The following is an 11,232-nucleotide window of genomic DNA, read 5'->3' as shown; positions in this document are numbered from 1 at the left end:
CTGATTCATTTGGTTTGCTGGACAGTTATATCAGAGCAACTGATGTCGTTTCTTTTGCAACACCAGATTTCATTGCAGACAACATCAAAGCTTGTCTAAAAAGTCATCATTTTGCAACACTGTTCGAAATTCTGTATTTGCCGCGCCGTCGGGTAGCCTCAAAGCCTTACCGCTTTCAAATCCATTATGTGTCGGCATAACTTTGTGACTGTGTTTTAAATTTACGAATCTTTCCTTTGGTTCATCATTGGTCTTGAGATAGGCGCTTACAAGAAGCATTGCCACGACAAATTTTAAAACTCTAATCTGATTGGACAAAAGTCATTTTTAAGGCGGGGCTAAGAAGTAGTCGAACCTGAACCAAGTCTGTTGTTCGTGGACAACATTATTTCCCACGAGTTAAGCTTATGGACGGTTGAGGCTACCCGACGGCGCAGAAATTACTGTAGTGCACAGTGACTTCGGGTATAGGGTTCATCGAAATTGTGAACACTCTGACTATGAGGCTCCTGATCAACGGCGAAGTTTTGTCCGTGGCAGGGACGATCTCTGCCTACCGCATAAATACGTTGACTAATAATATGTTTGACACGAGTACCATGTACCTCGTCACGTTGGATACAGCAGAGAGCTCTGACAATGAAAGTGATGGCAACGTTCGACGCCCAATACAACGAGTCGTTTGGCAGGACGACGAGGGAAATTTTACAGTAGATGGTCGTGACTCCTCTACTTATGAAGTTCGTGGGGTCGAGAGATCCCCAGTTACACTCACAAGCAGCCCACGTCGAAGTTCCACCGGCGGTTCTGCATTGTTCGAAAGTACCGCAAATTCCTCTACCAACCGTGCCGATTTGGGACTTGGTACGAGCTACCAAGTCCCAAGGCCAATTGGCGTTCGTCCACCGGGAGTTAGCCAGCAGCAGCCAGAACAGAGACGGAAAGTAATCAACAAAGCCGTAACAGTTATATCGTACACCAGCGCTGGATATCGAGACGAAAACATGGTTATTTTAACCCTAGACGAAAATGAATGCAGTTTGGAAAATTTCTGCATGAAAGTTAAATCAATCAACAACTGGGAGGAAGACACGATCCTTATATTGGATCGTTCACAGACCCCGATCAGCGAAAGTCCGGCGACTTCAGGTAAGCTTAAAAAACAATCGTTTGCCTGTAGGCCGTTAAAGATCAGGGGTGTTTTAGTAATTTAACATAATCTAAATGATGAGAAATGTTGACGTCACATACAAACTACTGAAATCCTGTTTATATCTACATTTTTGAAAATGTAAGAATAATTCTTCATTAGGGTCTAAAAATAGCTAAAATTTCAATTTAAAATGTCACTTTTTAGATTGAACTGTGGCAGAAATTCACGAGTGTCTCAGGCGATTATTATATCAACCTCTTCAGTATTAAAAACTTTTCCGCGTAAAATTAGTAAGAAAAATTCTTGTTCATTTATAACTTTTGAACTTATATCAACTTCAATTTAGAACCAAAACCTACTGGCCAACCTCGTGACTGAATGCACGTTGTGTACATCGTCGTAAAACTACGCGCCCTTTTACGGCGTCGAAATAGACTGGCACGCGGAATGAATGGTTGTGTAATGACCTGTTGTAAGGATGACGTAATTTGCATATTGATAACCCGGGCACATTTTATGAACATCCCTTAGTCTGGGACATCCTCCAAACAAAATTCAGCACAATTGCCCATGTAGTTTTTGATTAAAAAAATTATCACAAATTCTATTTTTAGACCAAATTTGCATATTCACAACCAGGTCAAATTGTCTTGAACAAAATAAGATCTGGGCATCTCCAGGCACCTCCTTAGTCCTTAAAAAATTCAGCCATGTAGTTTGGAGAAAGTACACAAAGTTGATCGATCGACGGACAGATGACAGGCAGACATCCACTGGTCAGCCATAATCCCTATATCTCCAATGTCTGCATGTCTACAGACAGCGGAGCTAATTACAGGTACAGGGAAAAGGATAAAGCACATTTTCCCAGCACAATTTACCATTTGTATTATCATTGATTTTGTAATAAATTGTACTTTATAGGACCTGATTTTTGGAGAACACCAAGGAAGCTTTTTGCAGTGAGAGATGAAGACTATAAAAAATTCATCTATAAAGAGAAAGCTCCAAAACGGAAATCAGAACTGCAGAATGTAGAAAGTGATTTAAAGATAATCAAGCAGCATATTGGAGAGATGGTAAGTAAACAATTCTGTTACATAAATGAGAGGTACAACAACTCTTGGTTATATGTGTCGGGGGGGGGGGAGGCACTCCGATCGGAGTGTTCAAAGTACAAAAGTGTCAAAATTAGGGGGTCAAAAGTTTTCATTTTTAGCTAAACTGGGGGGGGGTCAAAAAATTACATTTTTAGGTAAAATGTGGGGTAAGAAATGGCTGATATTGATTTTGGGAGAAATTTTTTTTTAAAACTTTTTTAGCTCCGCTGTCAGCGACGCAGAGCTTATCAGATAGGTGGACTGTCCGTCGGCGTCCGGCGTCTGTCCGTCCGTCGTCTGTCAACATTTTTTTCAAAAATCATCTTCTCTGAAACCACTGGTCCACTTGCTTTAAAATTTTGTGTGCAGGTTCCTTTGGGTGACCTCTACCAATTTTGTCCATTTTGTGATGAATTTGTATTTTTGGGGCAATTTTTTCGCATTTTTGGTCAAAAATCATTTTCACTGAAACCACTTGTCAGATTCTATTCAAATTTGGTGTGCAGGTTCCTAGGGATGATATAGTAATATATAGTCAAATTGTGCTGATATATGCAGGAATGGATTTTTGAGGCAAATTTTGCCATTTTTGGTCAAAATTATTTCAAAAATCTTCTTCTCTTTAACCACTGGTCCAATTGCTTTGAAATTTTGTATGCAGGTTCCTAGGGGTGACCTCTATCAAGTTTGTCCATATTGTGGTGAAATTTGCATATTTGTATTTTTGGGGCAATTTTTCACGTTTTTTGGTAAAAAATCATTTTCACTGAAACCACTTGTCAGATTTCTTTCAAATTTATTGTGCAGGTTCCTTGGGATGATATAAGTAACATATAGTCAAATTGTGCTTATATATGCAAGATTGGATTTTTGGGGCAAATTTTGCCATTTTGGGTCAAAATTATTTCCAAAAATCTTCTTCTTTGAAACCACTGGTCCAATTTCTTTGAAATTTTATGTGTAGGTTCCTAGGGATGACCTTAGCAAAGTTTTGTTCAAATTTTGGTGAAATTTGCATATTTGTATTTTTGGGGCAATTTTTCCAGTTTTTGGTCAAAAATCTTTTCTGAACTGCTTGTCAGATTTCATTGAAATTTAGTGTGGTTCCTTAAAGGATGATATAAGTAACATGTAGTCAAACTGTGCTGATATATGGAGGATTCACCGATTGGATATTTTGGGGAAAATTTTGCCATTTTGGTCAATTTTTTTAAAAAAACATCTTCTCTGGAACACTGGTCATCCTACAGATGACCTTAGCCAAGTTTGTTCAAATTGTGGTGAAATTTGCTTATTTGTATTTGGGGGCAATTTTTCCTGTTTTGGTCAAAAATCATTTTTTCTAAAACTGCTTGTCAGATTTCTTTCAAATCCTGTGTGCAGGTTTGTACAGATTTTATTAGTAATAAGTAATGAAATTGTTCCAATATAAAACATGTCAAGATCTCTAGACTTCTAAAAGTTGCTTGAAATACATATCAGTCAGGTGGCAAAAATTTAGATTTTCAACTCAACCTGCATATATATTTCCTGCTAGCCAGTTCATTTCTGCAGCAGATTACAGCAGAGCTCTCCGGCCGCTAGGTCGCTTGTTAAGTCTTGGAGTCAGAAAATGTATAACCATATGACTAAATAAGTTGCCACACTTCAAGGGGGGGGTGTCAAAACTGTGGTACACATATACCTTTTCTTTGTGAGTGCCCCCCCCCCCCCCCGATCAGTGTTTACATTTATTGCAAGATTTATACAGGTGTCACCAGTGTATTCTTGTTGTCTACATCAGTAAACACTCAGACTGGCAGACACATCTGTTTGAATGAGCTTTTGTCAGAGTTTAGATAGCACTTCAGGGGATGATCATGGTTAGGTAAATATTCACACCAGGACAATTTACGTGTAACTATATCTGGAGCAAACCATTTTAATGTCAGGATCATTGGTTTGAAAATTAAAGGCAGAAATTAAATATATTGATATATAAATCACATTCTACAGTGTCAATTTCATGACCCTTGTATTTCACATCTAAGAAATTTAATGTTTTTACCACAATTGTACTATACTATATAGTACAGCTGTGGTTATGGGACCACTAAGAGTCTGTGTGTGTGTGGATTTGTGTGGGTAAACAACTTAAAATCCGAAACTGCTCGACGGATAAATGCATTGATATTCAGAGAGGCGCTTATAGCACATGGTGCCCAGGCTTCATTTGTTGATGTCCATGTGTAAACAAACAAACAAAACAAAAAAAACACACACATGTAAACACGGAAGCAATGTATGCTCCCAGTTTATATGTGGGTTGATGTTTTCAGTGTCAAACATGTTGTCATATATTGCTTCCTTGTTTACATGTGTTCGTTTGTTTATTTACATATTTTTCTTTACACATGGACGTCAAAAAACAAAGCCTGCAGAACACCCTGTGCTTATAGTGTCTAGTTGGTAGATTGTTCAAGTGAAAATGATTGAATGAGAGGTACAGAATTTGGGTCCAAAAATAAAAATATGGCCTTTGGTCAAAAGTCCATAACACACACTGTGCTGGGCTTATTCTGTTGAATCAGAACGGATTGAAGGTTTAATGTTCACATTTTGTCAAAATTAAGGTTTTGTCTCATTTTCATTTTATTTCGTCTATTTTATAACCATCTTTTGGTCTGTTGATCTTGATTTACTTCTGAGTATTTTCAATAAATCACAATAAATTCACTTCCTTTCTTCAGGTCATATTGTACTGTTTATGGCCATATTCCAGTATATATTTCTCATTTGTGTGTGTGTGTGTATCCATGTACCTTGGATACTTGAAACTTGGTTACTTTTTAAACAAATATTATTTTGTACTTTGCTCTTTTCCTAATACATGTATAGAATCACTTCCTTGAATGTCTTGTTTTTTAGTTTGATACCTCATACATATAACAGTTTATGAGCAGTGATAACAGTGCTATATTTTAGTACAAGTAGACTTAAGAGTCTGTGTTGATGTATGTGTGGGTTGGTGTAAACAACACCTCAAATACTGGTGGGAAATTGCATTCATATTGGGTTACATCAATTACTAGTATACTGTCATTTTATTGGTCAGAGTATTAAATTATTGTCTCAGTCAATGTGTGTATTAATTCTGTTTTGTTGGTATTGATATGGTTATTTTACAGGCATTATTCAGGGTTTTACATCACTTTTTACTTTTGAGAGTCCCTGGGACCCCTGGTGTTAGAAAATGGGAGTCCTACATCAAAATATGGGGGTCCCAATTTATTTCGAAAGAATATTTTATTGTTTATCCATGCCATGGTCTTCACTGTGTTCAATTAGTGTTATAACACACGGCAAATGGTTGCACATTTCTTAAAATAATTCTTACATGAAAATTCTAGTTCATACTGCTCAGGGCCCTCATTGATCAATTCAAAGAACACTATTCATGATTAAATGATCTCATAACTTTAATGACAAGTTCACAATGTTGTGAAATTTGAACAAGTATTCAAATTTGTCAAATTGACAAGAAGGTAAGTAATTTCATACTCTGAAATGGCATTCACCTAGCAAGTCCAGTAGGTTTGAGTTCACACTCTGCCAACAGCTCCTTCAGCAAATAACCTAGCAGTGTTCATGAAGTCAAAATCATCTATGATGGGGCCAACCAGTTTGATGAACATTAGTCTATTAAGCCTTTGAGGATTGAGTCTACGGTATTTTTTGCCCTCTGTTTGATGGCATTTTGTACTGAAAAGCCCATCTCACATGGGCAGAGGACACTGGTATGACAAGAGCAATTTTAGCAAGAATGGCAAAATCGGGATACTCCTCTGTAAAATCAGTTGGCACAGCTTGATATACATATCAAAATTCAGTGCGTCCCTATGAGATCTTGTGAAGTGTTTGTAAAACAGAAAGTGTGCCCTAGCTCTATCAGCATCAATACCTGGTGTATTGTATAATGATTCAACAGTTGATCAAGCTGGTTGACCCCATAGTCAGGTAGGTTGGCCAAATTTTCAGGATATCTGTGTGGGTTTAGAATTACATCAAAACATTCCAGAATATTCATCTCATCATTTTGAAATCTGCTATCTAAATACTGCAGCAGTTTGTTGATATAATTTCTCTCACAGTACAGAACCTCTGTCTGAGTGGCTGATTGTAAGTGATTCAAATGTTTTTGTATGTGTCTTTCTGACCATTGCCAGGAACATCACCCAAATCATTAAAGACTTCTCTGACAGTGTGTGAATCATTAGTCATTGTATTCAATGTGCCCTTAGTAGACTGAACACTTTATGGGATAGGTTGACAGAATCTTTGTGAAATGTAAAAGGCTCAAAATTCCAATCACAGTAAGGACATCAATCAATAAGGCGGTGAATAGCAGAAACAATGAATTGGAGACAAATTTCAACAGCCGATCAGCCTTTCCCCCTTTTTTGTCACTTGCAAGTGCCAAAGCAATTGGCTCAAAACTGAAGAAAATCATCTTGACAGCTGATTCAACCGACAACCGGCGAACAGATGTAGGCTGAGTAATTTGTTTTGCCTTCCAATTCAACAGAGTTTGAATTTCTCTAAGTTTGTCATATCTCACACTAGAGTCATTAAAGTATTTATACAATGAATGGATTATATTATGATATTCTTTGCAATATTCAATATCTCTGCCTGCTTGAGAAGCAGCAAGATTCAATCGATGTGCAACACAATGCACTTGAACAAGGTTGGGATTTCTGGCTTTTAATTTTGCACCCAACCCGTACCCGTTCAAAAACGGCCGCCCGGTCTGTTCCTAGTCAATATATTTTGTCTACGGCCGCGTCACAGATTTCTTTCCAAGTCAAAAATTCAATCAAGGCGTTTTCGATCCCTGCAGTAGTGGCATCTGTAATTTGCTGGTTACCGAGGAAAGAAACATTCGCCTCGCCATTCTGAATATATCGAACATATATGGCAAGTTTCTTATGAACGGTTATGTTCACAAGTCTCATCCAACATTATAGGCCGATGAAATCACTAAGACTTGCATGTATGCTATCAATCAGGGACTTCGATCACACGTTGAATACACTCTTCAAACTCCATAACTATCAGGACGTTTATAATATTCAATGTCTAAGCCGTTCAGATTCTGTAGATGCATGATGTCAGTGAATACATTGCATGGAAGGTCACGTTTAGCGATCAGATAAACAGTACGTAATTGTGCAGCGTACGCCTCGAGTTCGTTACTCTTACCCTGCAACTGCCGGTCCTCTGCAGATTTGCGAGCAGTAGTAAATTGTGACCTCACGCTTAGGATTTTAACACTTGTGAGATGACTTTTCGAGTCCTGATGACGAGTGAGAGTTGAATGTTGAAAATTAGAACAACCTTCCGTGAACGGGCATGTAACATTCGCTTTCAAACATACATCTCATTCCATGACGTTTCGCTCTTCAGAAAATCGAAGCCATTTAAATCTATCGAGCCAACTTCTGTTGAATGTTCGTAATTTTGCTGACTTGGCCGGGGGACCTGATGTATCAGTATCGCATGCCGTAGCTGCTGTTTCGGCCTCGACCAAACCTGGCATCGTGCTGGTTGCTGCGGCCGCCGAAAAACTTTCGCAGATCGGCTTGTTTTGGGTATTTGATACGACCCGCCATGTTGTTGTTGTTCGAGCTATATCGATGCATTTCGATGCATATACATGTTTGATCGCCGCAAACAACAAATCGACCAATTAAGAATCATTTTACATTTTGAAAGTCACTTTTTACGGTAGTAAAATTTGTTTCCGCGGGTACCATTGGTCATCAAACAGTGGAGGCCAATGCACTACGGAGCATTCCATTAAAGTATGGGGTCGGTAAGGTTTACTGGGATGTGTTTGCGTGTTCAGCAGCTCACAAAATATACACCAGCAACAGATATTTCTGCGTCCGAAGGGACGCGTAGTTCAGTTTTTGAGGGGTCCTGCGTCCGGTTTTATGCGTAAAGGACGCAGAAATGCGCGTCATGTAAAACCCTGTAATTGTTGTCAACTTAATTTTCATTGACTTTTTTTTGCAGAGAGGACTCCAGGGAGTCTTTAGTAGACCACGAGACCCATTAACATGCATGGTATGCCTTGAAAGAGCCTCATTTCCGTTGTATGCATGTTTCAAGTGTATAAAATAATAGGGTGCTATGTATGTAGCATTCGCTTACATGCTTGTCCAAATTGCCGTGGTGCAATACCTGAGAACGCACCACATCTGAGAGGGTTGGAGCAAGCAATGCTTGGAAGTGAATACAACACTAGTAGTGACAGAGAGATTGCAGTTGCTGTTCAGCAAAGGCCAACCAGTGCTGGTGTGGATCAGTTTAGCAGTGATGAGCAACCTGAGATCCCCGACGACGACGATGATGATGACTTCTTACCAGAAGTAACTTATCATACTGGACCGAGAAGAAGCCAGCAGAACTGATTTTTTTTGCATGGGTGACTGCCCTGTAATTCAGTTCAGTTCAGAGTTCGGTTCAAAATGACTCTTGGAACTACAGTGTATCTTTGTTTCATCATTGTTCAGTGAAGTGACTGTTGGATTTATATTATTTATATTCTATTTGTATAGTTAAAGATGTTTTTTTGTTGATCCATGAAAAAAGATTGTAAAGACTGAAGGTAATTGCCATCAATCATGTAACCACAGGGTGCTCAGGTTTTCTTTGTTGATGTCCACGTGTAAACAAAACTGTAAACAAGGAAGCAATGTATGACATGTTTGACACTGAAAACATCAACGCAAATTTTACTGAGAACTTACATATCAACTGGGAGAAGTCATGCCCACCCCTCCCCCCCCCCCACGAAGGAGGGGGACAATGACTACTCCCAGTTGAGTATGTGGGTTCTCAGTAATATTTTGGTTGATGTTTTCAGTGTCAAACATGTCATATATTGCTTCCTTGTTTACGTGTGTGTGTGTTTGTTTATTCACGTGTTTATTTGTTTACATTTTTGTTTACACATGGACATCAACAAACAAAGCCTGGGCACCTTGTGATCTGAATAAGATACAACATTTAATAAGGTTATTCAATGTTTAATTGACACAACACATGGCAATTGATTGCCTCACTGTATCATCATTGTTCGATGAAGTGTGTTGCATTTATATTTGTATTTAGTATAGTTAAAAAAAATTTTTTGTCGATCCATCAAAAATTTCTTAAGACTGAAATTGCCATCATGTAACAGAGTAAGATGCATGAAGTTAATCAATGTTTAATTGACATAACACGTTGGGTTTATATTTGTATTCTATTACTAGAGTGAAAACATGTTTTTTTGTTGATCCATGAAAAAATGATTGTAAAGACTGAAGTCAATTGCCATCATGTATCCACAGGAGGCTTTGTTTGTTTATATCCACATGTAAACAAAAATATGTAAACAACAAACACATGTAAACAAGGAAGCAATATATGACATGTTTGACGCTGAAAACTTTGACACAAATATTACTGAGAACCCACATACATGTATATAGTCATGCCCCCCTCCCTCCTACAATTATTGAGGGGGACCATGACTACTCCCAGCTGAGTATGTGGGTTCTCAGTAATATTTTGGTTGTTTTCAGTGTCAAACATGTTGTCATATATTGCTTCCTTGTGAACGTCTGTGTGTTTGTGTTTGTTTGTTTGTTCACTTGTTTATTTGTTTACATTTTTGTTTACACATGGACATCAACTAACAAAGCCTGGGCACCTTGTGATCTAACTGAGTAAGATACAACGTTTAATAAGGTTATTCAATGTTTAATTGACACAACACCTGGCAATTGATTGCCTCACTGTATCATCATTGTTCGATGAAGTGTGTTGGATTCATGTTTGTATTCTATTAGTATAGTTAAAAATGTTTTTTGTTGATCCATGAAAAAAGATTGTAAAGACTGAAGTTAATTGCCACAAATGATGTAACTGAGTAAGATACATGAAGTTATTCAACATTTAATTGACAACACATCACAATGAATTGTCTCAGTCATGCAAGAGGTATATGTGAAGGAAGATATAGAATTCAAGAGAGTCTGAAGCGTGTCAACCCAACCTACCACAACCAACGACAAAATGATACAGTGAGACAGTTAAACCCAGTACCCTATTTTTCCCCGTATCATGGACACAAACTTCACGTCGACCAAAATGAAAAGTTGGTGTATTTTGGAGTTACCCACGTTCTGTTTTCCGATGGTTATAGCCGGAAAATTGTTGCACATTTAATTATGCCAGTGAAAAACCCTATCATAATATACAACGCCTATAGAGACCTAATATTAAAGGGGAACACAGGTCCAGAAAATACATATATTTTCTTAAGGGGGAGATGTAGGTTCACTGGCAATTTTTAGTAACCTAGATTCAAATCACTACTTCTCAAAAACTAATAAAGATAGCTAGCCCAAACTACTATGATATATTTTCTGATTGCTCTTTATCACAGCTTCATGTCTGTTGTGTTTATTTTACTGTATGACTGGAAATGTGCGTATGATATTGTGAAAGTGTGAATTATTTTATAATCCGTATTGTTCTTTCTAGAAAAATTATGTTTTCGGCAAATCAAGACAGAATGACTCTCTTGATGTTATATGAAAGTTCATGACCCAGTTCATAATCCAACAAAGTTTCAAAGTGTTTAGATCATTAGAATTTTTGTTACAAGACTTGGAAATTATGACTCCGAAAAGTTACATTGATTCATAACTTCTAGTTCTTGTAACAAAAATTCCAATGATCCAAGCGCTTTAAAACTTTGTCGGATTACGAACAGGGTCATGAACTTTCATATGACATCAAGAGTTTTATTCTGTCTTGATTTGCCGAAAACGTAATTTTTGTTAGAAAGAACAATACGGATTATAAAATAACATACACTTTCACACCAATCATACACCCATTTCTGGTCATACAGTAAAACACACGGCACAGACATAAAGCTAA

The 11,232-nt window shown here is 37.7% G+C and overlaps 1 protein-coding gene across 1 annotated transcript; it reads left to right on the top strand.

Moving 5' to 3' along the window:
* The first annotated feature begins 283 nt into the window (after nucleotides 1-283).
* LOC139138251 (uncharacterized) lies at nucleotides 284-9,435 on the top strand. The gene is made up of 3 exons (XM_070706554.1): nucleotides 284-1,149; nucleotides 2,078-2,232; nucleotides 8,311-9,435. The coding sequence occupies exons 1-3, from the start codon at nucleotides 501-503 to the stop codon at nucleotides 8,416-8,418; spliced, it is 912 nt and encodes a 303-aa protein (XP_070562655.1). The 5' UTR covers nucleotides 284-500; the 3' UTR covers nucleotides 8,419-9,435.
* Nucleotides 9,436-11,232: the final 1,797 nt, after the last annotated feature.

The sequence above is a fragment of the Ptychodera flava genome, chromosome 8 (genome assembly GCF_041260155.1).
Source record: "Ptychodera flava strain L36383 chromosome 8, AS_Pfla_20210202, whole genome shotgun sequence".
Classification (NCBI taxonomy): domain Eukaryota; kingdom Metazoa; phylum Hemichordata; class Enteropneusta; family Ptychoderidae; genus Ptychodera; species Ptychodera flava.
This window is presented reverse-complemented; position numbering and strand designations above follow the sequence as displayed.

Coding starts and splice junctions, on each gene's coding strand:
- LOC139138251 (XM_070706554.1), top strand. CDS start 501: ATGAGGCTCCTGATCAACGGCGAAGTTTTGTCCGTGGCAGGGACGATC. Junction 1,150..2,077: donor CGAAAGTCCGGCGACTTCAG/GTAAGCTTAAAA, acceptor TGTACTTTATAG/GACCTGATTTTTGGAGAACA. Junction 2,233..8,310: donor AGCAGCATATTGGAGAGATG/GTAAGTAAACAA, acceptor TTTTTTTTGCAG/AGAGGACTCCAGGGAGTCTT.